General features: G+C 34.3%; 1 protein-coding gene across 8 annotated transcripts in view; it reads right to left on the bottom strand.

Moving 5' to 3' along the window:
• Window positions 1–27,380, bottom strand: part of Rsh (Rap GTPase activating protein radish) — a 145,065-nt gene that overhangs the window by 24,721 nt on the left and 92,964 nt on the right. For 3 of the 8 annotated variants that reach the window (XM_083048150.1, XM_083048148.1, XM_083048147.1), the window contains exons 1-8: window positions 15,542–16,385; window positions 14,501–14,941; window positions 13,891–14,131; window positions 12,778–13,231; window positions 12,376–12,514; window positions 11,954–12,131; window positions 11,397–11,601; window positions 10,927–11,038 (exon numbers count right to left, since the gene is read on the bottom strand). In XM_083048150.1, coding sequence (XP_082904276.1) covers window positions 10,927–11,038; window positions 11,397–11,601; window positions 11,954–12,131; window positions 12,376–12,514; window positions 12,778–13,231; window positions 13,891–14,131; window positions 14,501–14,941; window positions 15,542–15,842 — 2,071 coding nt within the window. In that variant the 5' untranslated portion in view covers window positions 15,843–16,385. Of the gene's footprint in view, window positions 1–10,926; window positions 11,039–11,396; window positions 11,602–11,953; window positions 12,132–12,375; window positions 12,515–12,777; window positions 13,232–13,890; window positions 14,132–14,500; window positions 14,942–15,541; window positions 16,389–17,041; window positions 17,100–27,380 lie in introns of those variants that run through there. The other 5 variants (XM_083048154.1, XM_083048152.1, XR_014426226.1 and 2 more) reach the window with 4 other exon arrangements.

The raw sequence follows: 27,380 nt of genomic DNA on the forward strand, positions 1-27,380 counted from the left end.
AGAGAGGAGAGAATTGCGATATTTCTCATTCGAATATTGACAAGATAACTGAAAGTTTGAAAATAACAATGCAAATAAAAATAATGCGTTAGGTGCGAATAAAGTTGAACGAAGTTGTCGTCGCCATTGCACCGGATATATTTGAATATTACCCGAGTTGCGTGTTTGTTATTCCAGACAGGCTTTAGTAACGAAAGAAAATAATAGCGTGCACGCACGAACGCGCTGATATTGACGTAGCTTTTATCAGTACTTTAACCTCGTTTGATCCCCTGGCTCTTTCTATTCATGAGAAAATAGGTAACTGCAACGTATTTCCTTTGCGCGAAAATGAAAATATGGAAAAGCAAACATAAATATATTTCCGAAAAAAAAAAATCCTCCAGCCTAATTTTATTCGCAAGAGCGTAAATAAAAATTGCTCGAGATGAATGAGTAACGCAACAACAAAAAAGAAAAGATTAAAAAAGAGATTTAAAAAAAAAATTATATTTCCATTTTACAATTACAAAAGAAACTCTGTAATTCTGTGAGATTATATGTGTACATTTTCAATTTCTCATTACCTTAGTCTCACCTTAATTCCTTTTATGATAAACTTTTGTCGCGGCAATCTCCCGCATTATCTTACGACTTCCAATGGGACTTCTGCGAACGTTAGATTGCATCTTTCTCCTTCTCTCTCTCTCTCTCTCTCTCTCTCTCTCTCTCTCTCTCTCTCTTTCTCTCCGCCACGCCTAATTAATTAATTCTTCGCTGTCTGCCAACCCGTTATTCCCTGTTTCCGCCGACGAATGCAATCTCGCGCGCATACGACGCCCTACGATGTGAAACATCCGCCGCAAATGAAATTTTCAAACATTTTTCGAGAAAGAGGAAGGGGATGGGGGATGGTTGGGGTGGAGAAAATACGAGCATGTAATATTGTGGCACACAAACTCGCCCGCGACGGCTCGATAGCTCACTTTTATTGACGTTTTAACCCTCGTCTTTGCCATGTGCTTGGAGCAGGTGTTTTACCCGTCGTTGCAGCTTTACAGCGTATGGATTCGGTCGCGGTTAATAAAAAGAAGAAGAAAAAAGAAAGAAAAAGAAGAAAAAAAATACTTGCCGCGCACACATATTCGGTACGATAGGAAAATCGGATTTAACGCAAACTCCGAGAGCGAGTTTCGTCGTCTCGTCGGTTGAAGTCGCTTAATTCGTATGTAAAACGCAATTACACACACGTCCCGTATATTTGTAATGCAATTGTGTCTAGTAGCTCCGTATATTACGCCTTTAACCAATGACGTTCATTGTCGAAAAACGAAAAAATAGGATCTTAATGTGAAATATTCTTTTAGCGCGGTTCCTCTCTCTGGTAATATTAGCTTCATTATCTCGTATTAAGATGGAATTAGGAAGAATAAGCTACCCGGGTGAAAAACTGAAAGGGTAGAATTAATTATTTCGGACAATTGTACCATTGTTCCCGCGTTATATCACGTTATTCGATATTTATAATAATAGCATTTAGATGTACAATTAATGAGAGTTACAATTAACACACTTTAACCTTTTCCAGTTCAACAAATTTAATTGGAATTATATACTATTATATATATAATTTATATATATAGAGGATGTATTCAGTTTTCCCCGCGCATTTCGCTTTATTTGTGGCTTCTAATGTGTAATCAATCCGAGGTCGATCTCTCTAACAAAAATGTCAAGACTAATAGCTTCTGTATTACAAGAGATTAAAATTTAGAGAAAATATAAGTGATATAATATATTTGCTAATGCAAACACTTATTAAAAATACTCTCTTTAACTTATTTTCTTAATGTAATTTAAAATATATTCATTACATTTGTTTAAAACAGAGAAAATAAATACTAATAGTTACTATTTTATTTGTGGAATTTAGTGAATTTAATTAAAAATAATATTAATTTAATAATTTAAGAAACAGCGCACGTAAAAACATTCACACCAAATTTTCCCGATTAAGTCCGAAATGTGTGATGGCAATTGGACGTGTGATATCGACATCGGATCATTTATAGACTTTTCTAATATGCGGAATTTGATTTTGATGTATGTAGTCCATGTTAGACGAGAATTAAACCAAGTTTACACGGTCCAATGATTATTCGATTATTGGATTGTTGAAAATGAAGTTTACACTCAGTGCTCAGTATTCTATATTTCGCAGAAATAATTATCTGTCCTGAAGAAATAAAAAAAAGGTTCATTGTGTGTTAATTCTACAGAATAAAAATTAGATTTCACATTACACTTTACTTAAATTATTTGACAGATAATTTATATAACCCCAGTGCAGATTCCAGAATCACTGAATCCAATTTTAATAACAGATGCTTCCACTAACTCTAAGGAAAATCGATTTTTCCTTAACTGGCTGGAATAATTTTCGAGTTACAAACGATCGCGAGCGAAGAGCTTTCGGTGAACTTAGCTTGTCGATAGTTCACTTCCGATTCATTCACTTGGGACGATTCATCCGGAGCGATCGCCAAAAGCGTAAATTCGGCCTTAGCAATGAACACGGTCTTGTCGACGGAAATTGATGACCGGAGAGCACGGCCTCGGTCGGCCGGCAGAATTTATCGAAACCAATTAAATTCCCGGGAGTCCGCCGACAGAGAGCAACGATTACCGGCGGTCGCCACCGATGGAAATAATAATTACATCTCGCGCAATTATTGCATCCGGGATTCCGCCGCAGCTCGCATCGCGAATGAAAGAATTAGGCCGCTCTCATTCACGCTCTTTTTCACCAGATTTTTCCGAACCGATAAATCTGTACATATATATTATATTCTCTCGTCCGTATTTCGAGAATAATTCATTTTATTACAAGAAACAATTTTGCACAAATTCAAAGTTTATACAATTTCATGATTATAAAAAGTTTTAATTATAAAACAAAAAATTAAAATTAAAATTTTACCAAGAGCGATCGAATCTAAAGAGAATTTATATGTATGTATATTAAATTTATAAAAATTATTATATATTATATATTATATATATATTTTTTATATATTATATTTACACAATTTTATAATTATAAATATTTTTAAACCAAAAATAAAAATTTACATATATATTATATATATATATAAATTTTTATTTTTGATGTAATTAAAAGTCTTCATAATTATAAAATTGTGTAAATTTTTAATTTATACAAAACTTCTTTTATATACATATATGTATATATATAAAAAGAAAAAAAATATATATATATAAAAAGCCTTATTACATCTGTTTCAGTTGTATACGACAAATTCTCGAGTAATCTGTCCAGATTCGCTCGTTCAAGTAAAATTGCGGGGAATGAGCGTGTGCGACGTGTCTTAATCACAATGTACGCGGTCGCGAGCAAAATACTGATTATTTGCGCTCGTGTGTCCCAATCGAAATTCCCTCTTTAATCCGACGAGCGTGCCGCGCCCTTCGCGCGTCAATATAGGAATAAACGATAAATAATTGATTTGCGATTGGCGCGAGAGCGTTACGGGACGGATTAGAGCTCAATAAATCCTTGATAAGCGCACATGCACAGAGTGAGCAGCGACGCGATTGATACTGAGATGGGATTTACGGTTGACAACATCTCCCCGAGCATCTCTTCCGACTTTCCAATTCGTTGCTGTCCTTGGCTTTCCTAAATTCGACCCTATACTCCCATAACTGTATATCGTCCTGCGTATTTCGCGAAGCGAGTACAAATAAATTCGTGTTTATTATTAATAAGAGATGCGACAGCACGAAATTATTGTCCACTAAACCGGAATTAATCTGTTATTAATTATTCGTGTACTATTTATAGTATTATACGTGTAGCATTAGGCGATTATGCAATCATATCACGGAAACAAATAAAACATATTATGAGTTAACAATAGATATGAATCTTGTTTACATTAGTTATAACGTTAATGTTGCAGCATTAAATAAGCAAACTAGAAACCATATAATTATTCGTACACATATATTAAACGACTCGATATAAAATATTTTTAGGTAATAAATGTGCTTTTTATATTTTTTACAAGCTTTGCTTCTTCAGATTTTTTCGATAAGAAACTTGAAAAGATACGATTGTTTAGGTATCTATAATCGCGACAATACGAACTAGGTGGCTTCTCATTCTCATTATTATTCCTCTATAGATACACTGAATATCAAAACACAATATTAATCTAATTGTTAACGCGTTCGTCGATAAAAGCGTCCCTTTTTTTGTCGCTGAAGGCTGAAGAATGGATGAGGGATGAATTCTGTCGAGGGTTCGGCTGGCATACAATAAGCCCGGGAGTTCTTCACGAGCATCTCGCGTGCTACGGTCGATTAATATTTCTCGATTAAAAGCTTATTACACGGGGCCGCGTTACACGGGCGAGCGAGCGTAGAATAATGCGATTAAAAACGGACGTTTTCAATTGAATATCGCCCATTTCGAAGGGCGCACGGTAAATTTACACCTCTTTCGCGCTGCCTCGTTTGTCGTCGCACCTTTGCTTTCGTCATTTCGATCTCGCGCGAACGACCCATTGTGCCTCGCCTCGCGTTTTTTACGAGCGGTTCAGGGAAACGAAGTGACCTCCGAAATGCTTTCCTTTTTATTTAGTTACACGGCACACATAAGTTTTAATAGCTATCTACCCGCTACGCGCAAATAACCCTAAACGAAAGTAGCGATGTAAAAAAAACGAAATAAGGGCAACTACGATATCTCAATGTCAGAAACGTAAAGCAGTGTCAGAAATAAAATGTGCATAAAATAAAAAGATTTTAAGGGATAAAGTCGCGGAAAAATTCGCTGAAAGAAATAATTTTAAATAGAATGTGGGTCGACGATAAAAGTTTGACTTTGCAATGATTTTATTATATAAAAAAATATTCTTGTACTCTCTTTGTATTATATTATCTTATCATAATTTTTGATAAAATTTAAAAAAGTGTGATAACAAGCGGACGAACGTTTAAGAATTAATTTTTAATCATACTCGAATACTTTATTGAAAACCTATAACTATCAATAATACTTTTTACATAATAATCTTATCTCTGTATATTTTTTAATGAAAAACTATATTTACCAATATTTTGCCACGTTTGTTTTATTTATTTATTTTTTTTTAATATATCCGCGTCCTGGAAAAAAATTTAATCCTACTATTTGGAGAAAACATCTGATACACGGCAAAAAGAGAGCCTAAAATGAGATGAATGAGAGGAAGAAGTGGTGATACTCAACGTGAAAGTCGGGCGCTTCACCTTGTTATTCCTTTCTTTAACGCGAAGGCGAAAACACACGAGAGCAATCTCGAAATGGACGCATTCGCGCGACAACAAGACAAGACCGATCTGGAAAATTACATTTGCCGGTGGCGCTTGAATTACGGACAATTTGTTCGTTGCTCTGGTTTGCCCTGAAACGCGTATCCACTAAATTACGCGAGCACTGGCCGAGTCTCGAAGATAAGAGAAACATAATTAAAGCAGCGCGGTAAAGTAAAAAGCGGTCATAAAAGTGGAAAAACCTTCAGCATCGCGTGGGAAGAGGATCACGAAGAATGTAATAAACTGTAGATTAATGAATATTGCAAAGCGCAGTGCACATAATAAGTTTTAATTGCTGTTTGGAACAGCAGTAAAATATAAATAATAAAAAATAATAAAAAATAAAATATATATGAAAATGAAAATTATTTTTTGATCAAGTACGCATAAATCAGAATTATTTATCTCTCTCTCTCGCGCTATCTATGAATTATTTTTTATATATATTATATAATAAATATTTTTTTTCACAAATTTAAATATTTTTTGAATGTACGAAAATTCTTTAATTTAGAGCCATTGAAAATTATCTGTGTGGGCATACAAGGAGTTAATTTTACAACATGGGCTGGTGGTGGCAACTCTATTACGTTTCGCTGCGTATTCGATAATTGTCTCTAATTAAATCGTTATCGATGGGTGCTGTTCGATTGGCTAATTTAAAAGTACACTTGTGAATGTACACGCATCGGCAGAAATGGTGTCCGGCGTTAGATGTGTGCGAATACGTGTATGACAGCCGAAAGTCATACGCACACATACGTAACGCGACATACGTGTACACGTGCCAATATGCATACTTAATATTACCTAGTAGGAGAAAAAGAGCTGATTGCAGAACGTATATAGTTGATGTAGTCACGCGTTTATCATTAATTAGGTATTCAACAATGTTTCGTAAATTAAATTATTATTAATGGACACACGATTTAATTGCTTATTTCAAAAATTACTTCCGAGCATGACAAATTAGTTAGCCGTGTAGCCGTATAGATATTTAGACCGAGAAAATAAAATCCTTTTTCGATACAGATAAGCATCAGCTTCGATAAACTTTTGTCTCAAAAGTATTCGCTCGAACTATACAGATTTTTTTTATACGATATTTTAAAACTCGCTAGCAAGAGTTAACGTAAAAGTTGTCGGCGCTTCGAATCTCTAATACCGAGGATATAAGCCGACCAACCTCCGGTCGTTTAGGTCAACTCAAGTTTCTTGTAACGATCCTTCCTTCCTCGGCAACGGAGAGAAATAATAAAGTTTGTAAAAATAATTCGTTCCCGCATAGTTCCGGGAAAAGCCACCGTGATTGTAATTAAATCAACGAAAAAAGAAAATTTCCCCTAAAATATTATAATAACGTGTATCGGTCGCGAATAAAATCGCCTGCCAATTAATTAACGAAATGGAACTTGTTTCGATTTGCGAGATTCCGAACGAATCGACATTTTAATCTCGATCCGCGGATTAAGGGAAAGTAAAGGGAGAAACATTAACGAGCGTGACGCTAAAAGAATTATTTTTATAATTGATTCCGACATACATATACGCGCGCGCGCAACTTTAATGACGCGTATTAAACGCGATAAAAGCGTTCTAACGAGGGGCGCTCCTCTCTACTCAACCGATCACGTCCGTCATAAAATTCGCAGTGAAAATATTTATCGCCATCCGAGTCGTCGAGGGACACAATTATCTTGTATCTTAACTTCCCGAACACGCCATAAGCCCGGCGAAATTGCCGTTTCGAATTTAAATGTAGCGTACTATATCCTGCAATGTCTGTATCGTCGATCCATTAAAAGACGATAGCTTTATGGATAAGTGTAATCGAGCGTCTCGTGAGTATCATCCTACATATACGACGGGATGAAATAAAGCTGAATATTACATTCTCTGCAAAACTCGCGATTTTAATTACTACCCTGAATGTGTGTGTGGGTGTATACATGACGTTCACATTAATGTATTAAATTTTAAGTAAATTGCATTAGAATAAATTACGTTACCCTTTGGTGTTAAATTTCTAAAGATTTAACTTTGACATTTCGACACGGTGCGTCGGCATTCGTAATCTAAATTGACGACTAACCACAAATTAGCACGTATAATTCATATTGACTTATTAATCTCAAGTATCGTGAAACACGACACATATTATACTAATTGCGATATGACACGCGATAAGCTTCGCTCTATATATAAGCTCTAACATTTAGCAAATAATATCATTTATTTATGTTATTTTACTGATTATTGAATAGAGTAAATATTTTACATTATAAATTATATAATTGTATTATATACAAGCTAGTTTGTTATCAAATTTTTGAAAATTTTGTATTATATGTTTGATTGAGATATATTTAAACAATCTTAATGTAAGATTTATGTTTTGAGACATAAGTATATAATTTTGAATATTTAAAGATTGCGAAGAAAGGCTTTTAACAAAAATCTCTTCGTTAAAAAAAAATATTGTTTCAAATTAAATAATAGATGCAAATTTTTTTACATTTGAAAAATCCTATTACGCATTAATAATTGAAACGATGTATCGCGTTATATAAATCAGATATCCATGTTAAAAATATATTATACAGTCTAACCGCTCGTAGACGCGTAAATTATTAAAATAAATGCGAATCATAAAAATAAACTTATATGCTGCGTAAAACGTGCATAAAATAAATTATTCGAAGAGCCACCATAACGCTCGCTCAATTGAAAAAAAAAAAAAAAAAAAAATTTGTCAATCGTACAGGAAATCGATAAAATTTCTTTATCACGACTGCGTATGAAATCGCGCAATAAGAATAATAAGGATCTAAAAGTATTCGGATTATACTTATTCTTATACGATCGGGTCCGTACCTGTGGATCGTCACTTTCGCGAGAATCTCCGACGTCATGACCGCGTTGACGGGAAAGCAGTAGAGTCCTCGATCGCCAGGACGAGTCCTCCTCGCCATCACTGGCGAACTTCGCATTCCACCGAGAAAACACACAATCGGCACAGACCGACTTAATCGCGCGTGAAACTATCGAACGATCGACATAACGTGTCAAGGACGCGCGGAGACGTCCGCCTCGAAGGTCACGGAAGGACCTTTCAGGTCGCGCGACACGACGACAGGACGAGCTAGGTCCTGCGTTACCCTGACGACGCGTGTTGGCCCGCGCGTTGGCCGATTTCCAAATTTCTCGCGTGACGATGTCGCGGGGACCGATATCGAGCGACGGAGTCGTTCGCCGGGCTCTCTGCCACAAGTGGTTGCGTCCTGTCAGCGGGAAAACACCTGATCGTGCGCTCCGAGCGGAAGATAGAATATACAATTACATTAACATGTACACCCGGAGAACCGACGAGGAGAGGAATAATGCGGTTTGTTGGTTTCACACGGAAATCTTAACAGTCGGTAAACTCCAATCTGTCGATCGGAAGAGAAGCCACCACCCACACGATCAACGTGTTTTCATCGCTCTAATGGACAAACTCGATCGTATCATCCTTCCGCAGGAAGGGCCGCGCACCTCTCTCTGACGGCGTGGCTCGCCACCGACATTTGATCGTCCTAGGATCGATTCCTCGATGCGAGTAAACAGAGACGAAGGTGGAAGCGGGACGGGCAGGATTTGCCGCGCGCACCTTCAATTAAAACACGAAGGATCGGACGAGTCTCCTTTTCTTCCCGATCGCGAAAAGTCCCTTTCCTCAGGAGCGATCCTTCCCTCGCTCGATTTCGATCGTCGATCCTTCGGTAACACGAAACACTTGGTCCCCCAAGCGCGACGAAATTTTTCGGGCTCCTCGCTTCGACGTAAGACGCGTTCCTTCGCGACTGCTCCAACTTCTTCGTCTTAGAGTTACGGAAACACCTTGCGCACGAGGCGGAGTCGCGACGAATGTACACGCACGCTCGTCCTTAAACGAGGAGTACCCTCTCGCAAGGGTTGGTTTTCTGTGTTTTCCAGTCTCTCGACTACCGTGCACCCAGTGTTATCTCTCGGGAACTAAACCGGCCACAATGACGCCTGCGTCCTCGAGCGTCGCGACGTCGACTGTCCGCGACATCCGCGCATGACGCGATTACAGGGGCGCGAATTTAGTTCGACATTCGATGGCGAATATTCAGATTCCCTGTCTGTTTAGAGCGACGAGATCGAATGCCACGTGATTGCGTGGATTATTAAAGATTGACGAGATTAGGATCGGTCAGAATTATCGTCGATTGCTTCCCTTATATATGAAAATGACATTAATAAAACTCTGATTGAAGAAAATGCACTAATTGTAAGACTAAACATAAAGTACAAACAAGGTTTAAGAATTTATTGACCAACATAAAGTACAAAGATTTCAAATAATATATAAAATGTAACAATAAACAAAATATGATATTAATATAATATTAATGAATAGATTATGTGACGTATAATAAATAAGAAGGCGACGTTTAAATTGTTTTTTAAAAATCAGAAGAGAATTTTATATTGAAAAAAATATTTTGTGATCTGATGGAAACATGATATCGAGAAATATCATTGCATTCATGCAGATATTTAAAGTAATCTAATCATAAGAAATTTTTACGAGAAAAGAGATATCTTTACCTATATTTATTTTTCATGAATATTATTATATTACAGATTCTATAATATTATGGAAAATGTAGATTTTATATAGTGTATAATAAAACAAGGAAACAATGTTTAAATTGTCTTTAAAAAATCAGAAGAGAGTTTTGTATCGAAAGAAAGTTTTTGATCTAATGAAACGTAATACCGTCGAGAATATCATTGATTCGTACTACTGCAATATGACACTTAAAGTAATCCGATCATTAAAAAAATTTCTAGGAAAAGTTTAAAAGAGAAATAATTTTATTTATAATGTTTTCCCATCAAACTCTTTAAAATAAAGATTGTTTATAACTTTTTCAATTTTGTTAAATATAATATTAATTAAGACAATTTATGAATAATATTTATGTTAGATTTCTGTAACGATAATTGAGCAAAAGCTATAGAAATGTCGATATAATTATTTTTGAGATTTGAAGAAAAGAATTTTGCATAATAATATATGCAATTTATTATAACAAATGATAATTTTTTCCTGTTTTTTGTTTTTATTCAAATTTTTTAAATGACGTTACGTGATTCAATACTGTAACAAAAGAGATAGTCTCTTTAATTACGACATTAATTAAATACGCAAAATTCAATAAATAAAACATGTATCAAGTAAAATAAAATAAATAAATTTTTAAATAATAAATCAATGCTGGAATGTAGACATGCTTTGTTCATCGATGTTAATATAATGAAAACGTTCATCCTTTCAAGAATAAATTCTATTACGTGATAGTAAAACATGGAATATCTTAAAAGCGCTGAAAAATTTATATGAAATTATATGAAATTACAAGATTCTTCTTGTATTAAAATTACGAAGCGTAAAGCTTTTTACTGTCAATCGTGAATTTCAATTGGCACACGCTGGAATTTGTCGTGTGTATTCTTTATGTACGACGAAATTATAGTTATCTTTTAATCACTCACCAGTCTGGGTGCTGCTATCAAAAAATGTGCTAGACGTTTCGACTGTCATCGTCGCGAAGGTGCCATCCGTGATTTGAGCAGAGCTATCTCTTCGTCCGCGATATCTCTGAACCTACGAAACGAAAAGCAAAATATCATGATCGTTAATTATATAAATAAAAAATAACTCTTTTAACTAATTCTTAATAAAATTTAAAAGAAATTGTTTTATATTTTGTTTTATATTTTGTTGCTCTATATTGCTTTCTTAAAAATGTTAAATTTTTTGAATAGAATTTTTAAATAATATTTCTATTTTTAAAATTATTCCTACGGGTTTTTGTCACACACAAGAAAGATTTCGCTTCAAAATTTTTTTATAACAAATTTAGAAAAAATCAAAATTATCGTTTCTTGATGGAGCTTAATTTTTTTATGTGTTTATTTCGAGATGGATTTAATTTCTGCGAATATTATCAAAATGAACGAACCGTGTCGTCGCTCTGAGAGCTTTGTCGTCTAAAATTACGGCATCGAATCATCTCCTCGGTGGTAGATTGCCGTCGAAAACCGCGCGCGATCAGAATCTCTTCGGTGGTGGATTGCCGTCGTATTATTGGCGCGTGTTGGATACCGCTGGGTGCGCGAGCGCAGGGGCTGGGATCTCTGGACGAACATGAGGAACTGTCCGGTGATCTGCAATATATATGAAAATTAAATTTTCAATTTTAATATGTTACAAATTAATATAATTTGCATATTAAAATCTTGTTTATTTTTCGAGAAAATAACTCGAAATTATATAGATGCTTATAATTTTAAAATATTATATACTAATGTGTGTATAATAATATTTACAAATAATTTTGAAAAATATTAATAAATACATTACATATAAATAATGTTTCAATATATTAAAAAAAGCTTATATACACACATTAAAAATAAAGTACTTTGGAATTCGAAGCGTTGATAACTAATTTCTACGAATATTGAATGAATCGTCATGTTCACGCCATATGTTAGAAAATCAATAAAATACAGATACCTTGGTGGCCGACCAGCCATGGAGGTGGATTGCCTTCTCAGTCGACCTTTTCTTTGCCTGATAGGACTGATATCCCTTTTATCAACGTTTCTATCGGGACTCAAATGACTTCTTGAATCGCGACGTCGTGGATAGGAGGCGGAATCCGGACTCAAAGAGTCTCTTCGTGCTTTTCGACCTTATAAATAATCAAATATATCGATGAAATTAGTCTCATAGCTTATAGAATTATAAAATTATAAAATTATCCTTCTTTATTATTTAAGAGAAATGAAATAATTGATTTTAAATAAATTATGAGATGTAAACACAAATAATATCATAGATATACAAAGAGCAATCAATTGCAGACAGTCTGTAGAATTTTAATTTAATGTATCATTTGAAAAACTAAAGTAACTGTAACAACAATTGGTATTTACCACCATCATCAGGATCGGGTGATAAAGTTGGCTGACTGCCACGACGTCCTGTGGGTGGCATCGACTCATCTATTGCTGCTTGTTGGCGTATCAGTCTCGACAATTTATTCGGCGAAACTTCTTTACTCTTGTAATAACACTATTAAAAAAATCGATAATTATTAAAATATGCAATATACCAGTTACAAAAAATTTTCAAAATTTATAATCAAGAAAGCTACAAGCTAATTTTAATAAATCACGTAAAAGAATCGAGCAATTGGAAGATACCATTTATTTTTGTCAAATAATATATATATAATTTTATATATATATATATATATATATTAAAATTAATTTGTTATAACTTATTACATCAAATTTTTATTAAATTGCTATTTGTTGTAAAAGAAAGAAGTTTACCTGAGTAGTCGAGTCTCTTCGAGTGGAGAGTAACGGATGCGTAGGTGTATTGTTGACGTTCGGGGAGCCGACCGGGCTGGAGCTACCGGAAGTCGAGGTGCCGGGAAGCGGTAGGCTGCTTCCGACTGTCGGTGAGATCGCCGGTGGCGTTACCGAGGACATGACGATGGTCGGCGGGTTCATAGATGTGTCCAGATTGATACCGAACTTATTTTCATTAGCAGTTTTCGCGTCGACGCTCAAGGTCGACAAAGTAGACATCATCGTAGAGGTGTTGATTGTCACTGTTCTCGATTCAACCGTAGTAGACGTCTTTCCGTCGACCGTCAAAGACGTCGCCGTCATCGACGTCTTCGTGTCAATTGTGAAGGGACTCGTCGCTTGCGTCCTGGTTTCGGTACTGCTCGATCTCTCGCTTTTTTCCGTGGAGCTTCTCTGAGTCTCCATGTGATCTCTAATGACGGAGAAAACAATTAAATTAAAAACAATTAAAAACAAATAAGATATGTGCTTCGAAACTTATGCTTTTAATAGCAGATTCTCTAATCAATTTGAAAACGAGAATATTCTATATTTCTTTTTAACATAGAGTCAAAAATATGAATATAATGAAATATGTTATTGTATATGAAAATATGAATATGTTATTCTGAATCGAAGAAGATTATTAGGCATTGTATATATTTTTATTATATATTTTGTATACATAAATATTATTTATTATATATTTTATATATAAATATTTATTAAATATTTTATATATAAATGTATATAAATATATATTAAATTAATTTAATTAAGTTTATTCTTAAACTTTTAAGTATTTTATAGCAATCTGTACAAAATTTGTTTATAAAAATATATATTCATATATAAAATATATAATAAAATATATATATTTATATATACATATATATCATAAATATATATTTTTTATTATACATTTTACACATAAATATATTTTTTATAAACCATTTTTTTGTACGAGCCGTTATAAACTACTGGAAAATTTAAGAATAAAATTAATTAAATTTCTCTATCCTGATTATCTATTAATCGTTTATTTGAGTTTAATTATTTGGTCAACTTAATCATTTATCTATGGCCACTGACCTGACCACGTTACTAGTCGCGCTGTCTGTGCTCGAAGCGCTCGGTCTTTGATCATTCCTGTAATATTTCGTAGGCGTAATGCCACCCCCATCGACCGACTGTTGAGATTGCCTACGTCTATGATGACGACAGTTGTGCTTACGCTCGCCGGGACTCGGAGTTTGTCCCGCAATTACCGAATCTTTTCTGGACCTCGCGCTTTCGCCCGAGCCGCGACGAGAGTTTCTCGATTCGCCGGAGCCTGCAATTGATATAATAATAATTAATAATATGATACACAGCAATTCGAATACAAAGCAATTAATTAATATTCCCTTCGTAATCAGTTTTCTTTTACATTTGTAAATGTTAAAAATTACGAAACGTACTATAAATAATCTCGAGAATAAGTCTATACATCGTCGTAATTATTGAAAGCAGCCAGACTGTTTTTCAGTGACACTTTTCCTAATGTAAAATTCACGATTTTCACGTCTCCAAAACTTACCGCGTTATTTTCACCGAATCTACGAATCAATCACTCGGCAACCTCAAGTTAAGAGCCTCGCGAGGGCGCGGACGCTATTTTTAGACTGGTACCGAAGAGAGGAGCTACTTCTGAAAGCTTTACCTCGTCGCGGCGTGGGCGAGATGACCGTGGGCGGCGGGGTCGGCTGCGGCGGGTCCTTCTTGCTCCAGAGTCTGGCTATGTCGTTCTTGAAGTCGCTGATGGCTGAGTCGCGTCTGGACTTGGTCGACACCTGGCTGCGAATGCCGCTGTCGACCGAGCTCTCCCGTCTCTTCCGCAGGCTGGCCAGGTGGCTCGCGTCTGTCGTGGTTTGTCGCGACCACGGCAGCGACTTGGCGATGTCCGCCAGAGTCTCCCTGCGGCAGAGCTTGTTGCTGCGTCCGCTCTTCCCGGAGGCACCGCCGCCACTCCATTCGCGCAGGATGTCGGTCAGCTGTGCGAGGCTCGATCGTCGTCGACGCTGGTTCGTCGGCGAGGAGTCCTGGGTCTCGTTCGGTGGCGAGATCGACGTGATTTGCGCCGCGGAGTCTCGTCTGCCTGTTCCTAAGGGTGAAATATATTCGTTCTCTTATTTGCGGACGTTGTTATCGTATAGATAGTCTCGATAAGATGTCAGGAGACGTCGTCTTATTATCGATATACTTGTTGCGGAAGAGGTCCGATACGACGGTATAATGGCAGTTTTATGAGAGAGTCTTTGTTCCTTCTTAATAAATAATAAAATGATTTATATCATATATATAAATGGCGAAGTATTATATTTTACTTACGTAATTGAGGAGATCACTCGAAAAGTAAAAATATCGAATATATTAAATACGTAATTATTGCAAATTGATTTAATATAGTGTATATATATATAAAAGGAGAAACGCTCTTATTATGTATTTCGTAATGTACAATTTATACAATATTTAAAAAAAATGCATTTGGCTCGAAGAGAGAGGGTAAAGGGAAAAATTTAAATACTATTAATTTCTGACTTTAATATTTCCGCAACGACGCGAGAACCCGGCCAATTACAATTCTCATGAAAATGAATTTAAAGAGCACTTTCGCATCTCGCGAGAAGAGACCATCGAATTTCCATAATGTGGGAAAAAACGCCGGTTACTAGGGTCGTCGAAGCGTGTCCGTGCATACCCAGTCGTTGTTTCAAAGTGGACTCCTCCACTTGCTCTCGCACGAGATCGTCCCAGCCATTGCCACCCTGCCATATCAGCCCGACCTGATGACTTAGGATGGGCAGGTTGCACACGAAGCAGATCGCTGTCATGGTCCTGAAAAAAGGAAGTGCGCGGTCTCGGCTTAAGCAGGCAGGGAAAAAAAGCATGACGTGATATCCGTTTTCGCCGCGACTCGCGGACGAAACGGAACGAACTTTCAACGGAACGGAAGAAGAAGGTGCATCTCTCAACGATAAAATTACGTGAAACCAGGCCATGCCAACAGAGCGCTCAAAAGTGATAACTCAATTCGAAGTCGTGGTTTCTTTTCTTTTTTTTTTTCTTTTTTTCTTTTTTCCTTTTAAAGCCCTTTTAAGACGAACCGTCATGCTCGAATGTGAACTTTGTACTGTAAAGCTATCATCATCTGTGCACAAGGGGATGAAGCTCGCTTTGATACTGATTATATACAGACGCGAGCCCCTTCCCGCCTTTTCTTACATGTCGTCGCGAAACCACGCTTCGTCTATGCTTCCACTTCGTGAATACGATATCGAAAGAACTTAACGAGATATTCAAGATAATACAAACGTAGCTAAGTATAGAACAACACTCTAACAATGTACAATAGACACAGTTATAACGCAGGTGTAATAATTACAAACGGCACTGGCGATTGTGTAAGCTCGGCCGTGAACTTTTCGGCGAGAATACGCGCGAATAATTCTTGCGAGAAAATAATCTCCGATTAACATACAATCTTCAAAATAATATAAAGCATCGTCTAAAAAAAAATATTAATATTGATATAAAAACGAGTAAAAATCTATAGAGTAACACATACAGTATCACAAACACTCGCGATTCTAAGAAAATCTAGGAAATACCTAGCATTGATTCGCAAAAAAAAAAAAAAAAAAACAAGTAAGTTTTTAAATTTTCAAGACATTCACACAGAGCCTATCTAACAATAAGATTATCGCAACATTGACGTACTGTTTTGATGCTGAATACATGTGAGATTAAATTCTTGGCGTCATTTCGAATTAGCATAAATTTAAATGTGAATAGAAACTTGAAGGAGTAAACGCAACGTGAGAGAGAGTGAAACGCGAGACTCATCCTGGCGTATGCAAAGCACGAGATCGCCGAGCTTACACAAGTCGACATCGCATCAGCCTCCGGTTTAGGAATGTTACCGCAGTGTGTTTCGCGAGCGCCGATGAAACGTCATTCCAAAAGCGTGGATGCATAAAGAAACTTGAGATAAATATTATACAATATGTATATATATATAGATATACATATACATATATATATATATATATATATATATATATATATATTTGGCACATATGTATATATATATAATACAATTACTAGAGAGGCGAGAGAGCCGCATGTCTTTTCTCATGTGTATACAGCACATAATATAAAAACTTTTTTAGAAGGCATATATCTGATTTGATGTTTCGACCTGTAATGTCGAAGTCTGGGGCTCTGCAACGACATCGCATGGCAAGGGCCTGGCCGATCTGCAAAAGATACACACACACAAACTTTTTTTTTCGACAGACCGCTACGCGCGTTCGATAGTAAAGTAGTTGATGTAGAGAGGCATCGCGCTCTCGATGATTGCTGTAAATCCTGGAAAGGCGCATGATAGAGCTTGAGATAGAGCGTGGGGGTAAATCGATGATCATTTTTTTTTTAATCATTAGAAACCACGGGACACCGCGTTTGTTTCTTACCCCGGAAAATTAATGACGTTGCGAAAAAGACTGACAATGGAACTCGATAATATTGTAACGTAATAATATTGAAAATAAATAATGTAATATATCGTGATTTCGCGTTCGCATAATACAATATAATATGCGAAAATACGTTATGCTTCCGAAAGTATCTCCCACATTCATTAAAATGTTTTAGCAATTGTTTACTAATCGAATGGCTGACATAATACCAAAATGAAATTTAATGTTATTGCCGTGTACGAGGAAATGCGATTTTAATTATTCAAAATTATTCAATATAGCTTACAAATATCATTATAAACGTATTACACACGAAAATTTCCGCATTATTAGAACATACGCGTATTTCACGTCCAGTTTCGCCTATATCGGATTTTCGGATATGTGTGTCGTTTGAATGAACCTCCCGCGTCAAATATATGTGCAAACTTTAACGCTACAAATTTCTATCAAATATATCCATTTCCGTCCGTAGTCTTCGCATAATTTCTGCGAGACCGATACGACACAAGTTTTGCCATGTCAGTAACATTCTAGAAACTCTTTGACAGTGTCACTATAATATTAACTCGTTAAAACTTGGCTGCCTTATGTTAAGAGAAATCGTGAGTCGACCAACTCGATCCATTCGCGTGCTAATAGGAACAGGGTCGCTAATGGCGAAGCTTAACTGCCTGTGTAAGACGAATTAAGAGAAATAATTTAATGCGTGACAAAAGCATCGCGTTTAAAGCGCAATTACTATTTTAACCGGAACAACAGTGGACGACTGGAAAGACTGTCGGTGTTCGAAATCCCGGGCCCGAAAACGCGCGCGCGGCCAACAATTAATTAATCTCCCTGTCAAAGCTGTAGGGCTTACTTATGCACAAAGTGACCTAATTAACGATTCACTTGCCGTGATTACTCCGCTTCGGCAAACAGACGAGCATCGACAACGAACTTGTGTCTAATATCGATAGTCAATAAAGTCGAAAAGAAGACTCCTTTGGAAATTTAATTTGTCGGAAAATAAATTTTTGGATTCACTCTTTTTACTCGCGAATTATTCAATTATAAAACTTAAACTTTTATTGATTATGCATTCTTCTCCATTCTCGTTATGATATTGGTCTTACTTCTTTAATTTAAAATTTTAATTGAATATATTCAATTATCGCATATTTAATGTTGAATAAACATTTGCGAAACGTATCACTTTAAAGTTTTTTTCTTTCGAAAAAAAAAAAAATTAATTTGACATATATTTAAAAATATTTAAAAATCACATATTTAAAAGTCAGTGATGAGATGACACATGCGTGAAAAATTACATTTGACTGTGAAAAATAGGAGGTTCAATTATATAGATTCAATATCGCGTTTATTTGAAATGATAAGTAAAACTAAAGATTACAATAATATAAATTATTGCCAAGTAATGTTTTCTGAAATAAAACAACAATTCTCTAGTATCTCAGCGAGGATTTTCGTTCTTTTTTTTTTGTTAACGTTATTCGAAACCACAACGCAGATTGTAGATGCAAGGAAATACGCAGATCGCGGACTTTTATTTGTGTGCGTCAAAGCCGCGTTTCCAAAGCCACCAGGCTGAGGTTTATAAAGCGAGAAAAATCACGTAAAAAATTATATATCACGGTAAAAAAGTCTAGATAAAAAAATTGAAAATATAAAAATTTTAATTTACATTATACCTTTTTTTTCTTTAGAGAGACACGGTCAATTATTAAACGCGAACTTTTTTCTCCTTATTACCGAAGGCTTCCGTAGCATAACGCGATAAATGAAGCGAGAGATACATAATATTGTTGTTGCTGGTCACTGCAATTTCGCGCGCCATTAAAGGCGATCGTCATGAAAAATATGTTTTAACCGACTTCCATTTCTAGAGAAGTAAAAACCAATTTCAAAAGCAATAAAATAAATTTATTGTTATTTGAAAGCGCAAATGCTATCTTTAAAAGCCGAGACCTTTTTTCGCGAGATTACACAAATATTAAAATACATCACGAACACATCTACGATATAACGAGAATAACGCAAATTTGCCCGATAACCCAATAATTGTACGGAAGTTTCAGAGCTTTGAATAAAATTTTCAATAAAAAAAATTGTTTGACTTTTTTCAAATAATGGCACTTGGACTTTTTTTATTTCCCCTATATTAATTAATCATCAAGATTGAAATTTATTCTTTGTTGTTAAAAGAATATTATATAACTGTTGAATCTCTCGTGTTTCAGAGATTGATGGGAAATATCTCTTTGATTCCCCTTTTTAAATTATAATATTGTAATGAATGTTACAATGGAATATCGTCATCTTTTTTACGTAATGGAGACTTTACAATATTTGCTAATGCTCTCCACTTTAATATATATGTATTATGGTAACACCCGTGCCAAACCACCCCGAATCGCCACCCCGCGTCCCTATAATGCATGCTTTAACGTCACATTGTGGCGTATATTATCGGCCTGCGAAATACCTGTACGTCATTAATACGACAGCTTTGACATTTCCTATTTCAACATCCATTGCGCGATAATGATGCCGAGAACCGAAAGGTAAATAGCTCGCGTCATAGAGCGAAATATCGAATCGGTTTTAGAATCAAAAAGGAAAATAAATCAATTTATGTAGGAAATACATTTTTTAAATGTTTTTCTATAATATATATATTTATGATATCGCATATCTTCCATTGGGAAAGATTAAAAGCGAAAAATTAAGAATCAGTTACCCGAGAAAATTGTAATTAAAAAAATAGAAAAGTTATTATTTCAAATTATGCAAGCAATCGAGAGATTAAATTGAAGGAAACTCTTCTGGCTAATTTCCAGCGATTTCTGGATAATTACTTTTGTACATTTCGCGAATATATTTAAATATTTTGTTATTCAAATGTATAGAACGCTTTCTATATATATTTATTATTCTCCAGTCTCGCAATTGTGTGGAATGACTTACTCGTATAACGCGGAATGAATTACTCGTGTGGGCATCATGTTAACATTGAAATTATGAACGAGCAGCAGATATTCCGTGAGATCATATTCGCTCCTGAATTTAATTTCACGCAACACGACGCAACGTGTGTAATTCGAAGCGTTGTAACTAGAAACTAGTATATATAAGTGGGATGCAAGAAATGTAATTGCATATTTTTTAAATTTATTTTGCGTACGAGCAAAACGCGAATTTGTGCCTGTACATAATTCCCTCTCTCTTACACGCTCAATTTCATACAATTTTAAAGCATCGATGTTCTTTTCAAAGCATCAGCCATAATTATTACTTGCATTTAGAACGTAGCATATTGATAATTTTTTTCGAAAAGGAAATACATATCTTTTAAAGTCAAATAATGGTACTATCAATGATTGTAGCAGAAAAATATATATTATAGCTTGAAATTTCTCGCTTGAAAATTCTTTTGTATGTTTCCAACGAGGATTAACCTTTTAAATTTTGGAATAATCCAAGAATAAAACATAGAGACTACATTTTAATAGTTTATTCTTACTAATGCTTGCTCCTAATCTTCTTAAAGAGAGGAGAGTTTAAAACTTTTTACGCAAAAGCTTTGAGAGACCTATTTTCCAAAATAAAATTCTACATCGCGTAATTTCATACATATTTTACAATGTAAAATATACATTTTGTGCCGTATTAGAATATTGTAAATTTTACCTCTAGTTACATATAAAAGGACACGTGGAAAAATTCTTGTAATGAGAGGAAACATCTTAAGACGTTTGCTCGAAGATAATGATAATTTGCAGCCTTGGCATGTCGCCAGAGATTGCTGTAATTGCGGCTTCATAAAAACGAGCAAAGTTTATTCGCGGAAAACTGGCGCAGGATCCGACGAGGTAGTTTCCACTCAAATTGAAGGACTCGTCTTCTTGCCTCGCAGATCGCGATGCAGACCACGCGAAGGATCTTAATAAATTCCGACCCCGAAACTCGTCAGAAGAAAAACTTATCCATTTTGAATACTCATCTGCGAATAAGCTTGCGGTCAGTAACAATTAAATAAGGGAAAATGGAATACAAGAAAAAAAAAAAACTAATTCCTAAGGTGAAATAAATTTTTTTTGCATTCGATATTCATCCCGAATAAAAGTCGCGAAAAGCTCTTTATTATATGAGAAAAAAAAAATATTTATTTCATTTCTATAAATATTATATATAGGTATATGTTGTAATTATACTTTTTTATAGTTACTATAGAACAACACAAACGCGCGCTACGCGCGCGCCATTCTTCGGTTTTATGTTTAAAAAAATTATATTTAAAAAAAAATAATATAAAGTTTGTTTAAACTTGATTAATTTTTTTCACAGAAATTAGATCTGATTAATATGTTGTAAATAATATGTTATAATATCTTATTCTCGATTAATATTTTTTGACAGAAATCAGCTGATAACTGTCAAAAATATTAATCGAGTTTAAAGTATTATATATATATATATATATATATATATATATATAACCTATTATTTAATACATATTATATTATTTTAATTTTTATAACATTATTTTAAAAATTAATTAGTAAATTAACGCTTTAATCATATATGTCATGTAGAGCTTCAATTAATTTATTCAGTAGTAATATAAGACATTAATCAGACGTTGTGATTGCACGGTAGATACTCTGACAAATTATCCAAATTAATTATTATACAACAAATTAATTATATAAAAAATTAATTATTTTTTACAATAATCAAGCTTCAAATATACAAGACATCTCGAAAACATTTCTATGAATACGAGAAAGAAAATATTATTGCGGAGAAAGAGACATTCTCTCTCTCAATGTTTCTTAATCAGCTGATTTTTCTGTCAAAAATCAGCTCTGATTATTGTCAAAAATATTAATCAAATTAAAAATATTGTAACATCCTTTTCTAAAAAAAGGCACGTTAAGTCGATTCTTGCAATACTTGTGAGAATTGACTTAACATGCCTTTTTTAGAAAGGGAATAACATATAAATTTATTTAAAATTGTTTTGTTTAAAAATTTATAAGAAAATATTTAAAATATTGTTATTTCGTATTATCTTTTAGAATTAATTGTTAAATTATTTTTGTAATTAATTGCAATAAATATTGTGTTAACATGAAAAGGTATATAAATTAAAAATTTAATCAAAAATTAAACATATATTTTTCAGCAAAATATATAGGAAATATATAACAAAAATACAAAAGAATAGTTTATAAAATAAACAATTTATAAAAAAAAGTATTATTAAGCCATGCAAAAATAGATTTTTATCAGAAACGTATTATAATAGGATAGAAGCGATATTTTTCACGTAAATGATGTAAAATGTCCCGATTTTGTCAAGACGGTGCGGTGTGCACGTTTTGTAAACTCGATCATGTCTGCCACGCGTTAAAGCTTTCTATCGAGTTAAATATTTGAGGATGACAGGGAATCGATAATGGAAGTATCAATATATGCTTTACACGGAGTCGTCTTCATGCGCGAGTCGGCAAATATTAAAAAAAAAATTCTTTACGCAAACATCATTTTCAATAAATATAAAACTAAATATCAATTTTAATGTTAAGTGTCAATTATATTGAACACATGTGTATGTGTGTGTGTATAAATTATTAAAATATATTAATAATTTATGTATATCGATAATGTATATTGAAGATACATTTTAATATTAATCTGTTAATTAATTAATCTAATTGATTTTCAATCTGTATTTATTGTGATAAAAACTAGATGATTATTATAGAGCAGAAATACTTAATATTTTAGTTTAAATTATATTTTAAAATATTGCACAAAATATTATTTACGAAAGACGAACATTTTTAAACGCGTATTAACTCTTTCGCGTATTAACTTTTGAGGCATGTATATGTTTCACAAGATTATAAAGTTTCTCTAATCTTGTAAAAAAGTTTTCGAAACTCAAACATACTTTTAAACTAATGGTGATGTTAAAGAAACATTGCAGTATGTTGAAAGAGTTAAAGGAGATACATCGTTCAAAAATATTACAATTTACATTGAATTTTTCTACCCGAATATACGCGTGATTCCAATTTAAGAAAATAAAAATTGATATGTATTACAAAAAAAATAAATTAAGAAGTATCAAATATATATAAAATAAAATAAACGAAAAGAAAGAGAGGAAATAATGAGAATTATGAAGCAAAATGCCGAGGAAAAACGCTAGTCTCTGAAATTGGCTACGACCAACGATAATTGCTTCCGAAAAGCTCTCTCGCAAGATCTTTTCATGCAAGGATCTACCTCAAGTCCTTCCCCCTATCTGTTATCGGACACGGTTCTTCAATTTCCTGTCCTGGCTTTGACGTTCTCTACGCGCGACAGTGGGGTTTCAGCTACATCAAAATCGAGCTCGCGGGTATTTTGCTGGCGAATCGAGAGAGAAATCTGCGAAGGTAACAGAAGGAGAGCGGTTCATATCGAGCTATACTCGGATGACAAGCGATTATTTCCCATTGAGGGATCACTTTTCGCGAAACAATCGCGGTGATGGACGTAATAATATCGAGTCCCGTGGACTCGCTCGTGCTCGTCGTCCCAAGTGGTTCTCTGGCACGATACTTAGAAGAAATACTGATCCACAGGTGGGCGTTAAAAGATGAAAGACATGACGGCGGTCGGTAAATATCACCCTCGAACGCTTCCGCTAGAAAATTCTATTGCGAGGAGTGCGATTCTATTTCTAAAGCTACTGTGACAAAATTTAAAAATGACGCGCACGATTATTCGCACGACGATGATATTCTTATATGTGCTCTGCAAAATTATAAGGGGGAAAAAATAAATTATTATCCTGAAAATTAACACATTAAATTATTATCCTAAAAATTAACATTTCTCTTTAGATAACTTTCTCATTTTTACTGTGTTGGTCATTATAAAATAACTGTGTTTTCGCGTAAAATCGGATTCTCGTAATCACAAGCGATGCAGAGTGATCAGGAAAAATAAGAAATCACGAAGAACAATATTATTTTGTAAAATATTTACGACACAAAAAATAATAAAATCAGAAAGAAAAACTGTCAATATTTTCTCTTTTGAAATACTTTTACTGCAACGTAGTAGTCCTCTTTGCAAGTATTTGTAGCAAAATTTATGGACCATCTCGAAGAAGTAACGAATCAGAAGACGATATTCGTAATAAAACGATAAAAAATCCATAATGGTCATCCGTGTTCCGAGAGAATTTCGATTTATCCAGAGTGATAAAGCACACGGATAAGTTATAACAACGTTTTCTTCGAGGTTGGACAAGAAGCGGTCTAGCTGACGAATGAACAACGTTTCAATATCGCATGAAAGTCCCAAAAGGCCTGGGTCGCCCTGAATGGAAAGAGAAGGAAAGACGGATTCGTATCGGACCACGAGGGTCGAATACGAAGAGGAGTGAAAATCGGGCACGGTGTCGCCTGATGGCTGAACATAAACCGAGAAGGGTATCCCCATAGCAACCATTGCGACAACGCTTTTGCCAGTTGGAGGAAAGGGAAAGAGCAAGTGATACAGATACGATTGCCGCGATGACGGAACAAGGAGGAAGAAGTCGAAGGACCCGTGTGATTCCCGAGGGCGAAGGAGAACTATCTTTTCTCTTGTACTGAGGAATGTATGAAAAGAATTTATGTCCGCATGACAAGCGCATTAGGGGGACTCAGCTCTGACTAAATATATACATGGAATTTTTTTCACAATGTTCGCAACAGCGTACAGACGTAATCAGACGATGTATTTGTCCGTTTCCTCAATATTACAGGATATGCTATATTACAAGCTAGTATTATCAATCCAGGATCTTGCTTTGCGACTATCTCGCATTAAGGAATCGAAATAATTTCGAAATCTAACAGAGCAGTTCTCTCTCTTTGATGCGATCGAGCGCTATAAATACCGTAAGATAAAATTATTCAACCTACGACATTTTTTCACAGATTTATAATGCAATAGAGATTCATAGATTCATAGATACAAAGTAAAAATATTTTATGCATTCAACATTTTACTGAAAAATATTTGAAAAAATATTTTACACATTTTTTTATATTTACAATATCATAGTAATCTGTCAGACGAGAAATTTTCAAAATTGTTTATCTCTTAAACAATATGTGATTGATATAGAAATATCAAAAACGTCGCCTGTTATTATGAACAATGTTCAACCATAGCTCGCGGATTTCGAAATAAACAATATCATATTCGTGGTCGCAATTAAAATTTCAATTTTTAAATTCAGAAAAAAACAACGCTGAAATAATTTCACTGTGTAAGAATACTCACTACGAGAACCGATAAATATGACAAATATTTTCTTCGTATAAATTTTGTGCACGAATACAGTTAAGTGCAATGACAGAAACATTCGCCGACGCTTTGAATATTTTTAATTCAGTATCTTCACGTATAAATTATTAAAGACGAATATTGAATATATACAAAAACTTTTTAAATATTGTCTAAAATAGAAAAAATATTAAAAATCTAGATGTGCAATAAGATTTATTCAATCATAGATTCAAATATAACTTCGAGATTATATGTCGAAATACATATAAACGTATTTTGCTATGATTATGAGTTAAATGATTGCTGTCACATGACAATTCGATACTGTTAGATATTATTAGACACAAATAATATTATACAATATTATACATAATATATATGTGCGACCGTAATATGCTTCTAATAAAATTTTATGAACATTGTGCATAGAGAACAGTCCATAATCCATGACATGTTAATATTCAGTATTATATTCAAACTATTATGAATATATAAATACGACATGAATATTTCGATTAGAGATAATTAATCCTTGCGTAGTACATTTGTATAGTTTGGACTCAACTCGCGCGCTTTTGGAAATCGTGCACTCGTTTCCGGCCTTATCTACTAATTGCTGTGATCCGCGATGTAATATGCGTTGACATTTGTCTTAACTAGAATTACACAGGCGCATCTGCGGTCCTGCATACATGATAATGCTGCAGTATTATTTAAAGCATATATTGCTATACTAGTCAAACTTTGCAAAAACTTTCAAAAGACAAGCACAAACTTGCAGGAAACTTGTCAGTAGTTATTCTTCACACGTTATCCGTCAAATAAAATATAAATAAATATTTAAAAACGTAATACGATGCATAAATAATCTCTTAGCCGTGATATTTTTCACAGATTTAAGAATTATGAAATTTTTAAATGTTTGTTTTTAGTAAATAAAAAAATATTTTTAACAAAATGCGCGGATAATCTTTTTAATAAAATCCGCGTATCATTTATATATCTTTTTAGAATCTATCTAATTTGAATTTATGATTAATTTATAAATGTTTAAATCTCTCAAATAAATCTTGAATAATGAATGACTGTGTTTCGTAATTTTCAAGTATTCATTATTTTCTCTTTTTTCGCAGTTTTTCTTATCGATTTATATATTATTTTATTAGAGTAATAACTAAAATGCGTGTAATGCAAAAGTATAAATATTATATAAGATTATTATTTTCATTTTCAGAATTCACTTGTCCGCAAAAATTGATTTTTATTTGCGGTTTTTAAATAAAAAAAAATCTCCTCTTGTATAGAAGAAATATCTTTATTGTAACCGAAAAAAAAAAATTGTTTCAATATGATGCGCATGACTGCTGACCCGTTTTTCTGTGCGTCGCTATCGTCAAAAGTCGTCGCTACGAGCACGAAACTTTTGTGCGACGATTGTGTATCGTGATTCCGATACAACGACACACTGGAGAGTCTGAAAAATACGCGTGCAACGTACGCCACGTGCCCGTTAGGCATATTGTTTCTAAACAAAGTCGCCCTCTCTTGCCGAGCGTAAACAAAGATTCCGAGACAATGCATTCGCGAAGGAAGATTGGATTCCCCGCTAATTCCACAGTCTCTTTTGAAAACCTCTTTAGGCCTCGGTTGACAGATACAAACGCGGCATTTCACACTTCGGTTATCTCATTCTTTTGATAAAAAACTAGTTCAGGA

Source organism: Prenolepis imparis, unplaced genomic scaffold, assembly GCF_030444845.1.
Source record: "Prenolepis imparis isolate NDT839.2.m4 unplaced genomic scaffold, iyPreImpa1.0 SCAF_10, whole genome shotgun sequence".
In the NCBI taxonomy this organism is placed as follows: Eukaryota; Metazoa; Arthropoda; class Insecta; order Hymenoptera; family Formicidae; genus Prenolepis; species Prenolepis imparis.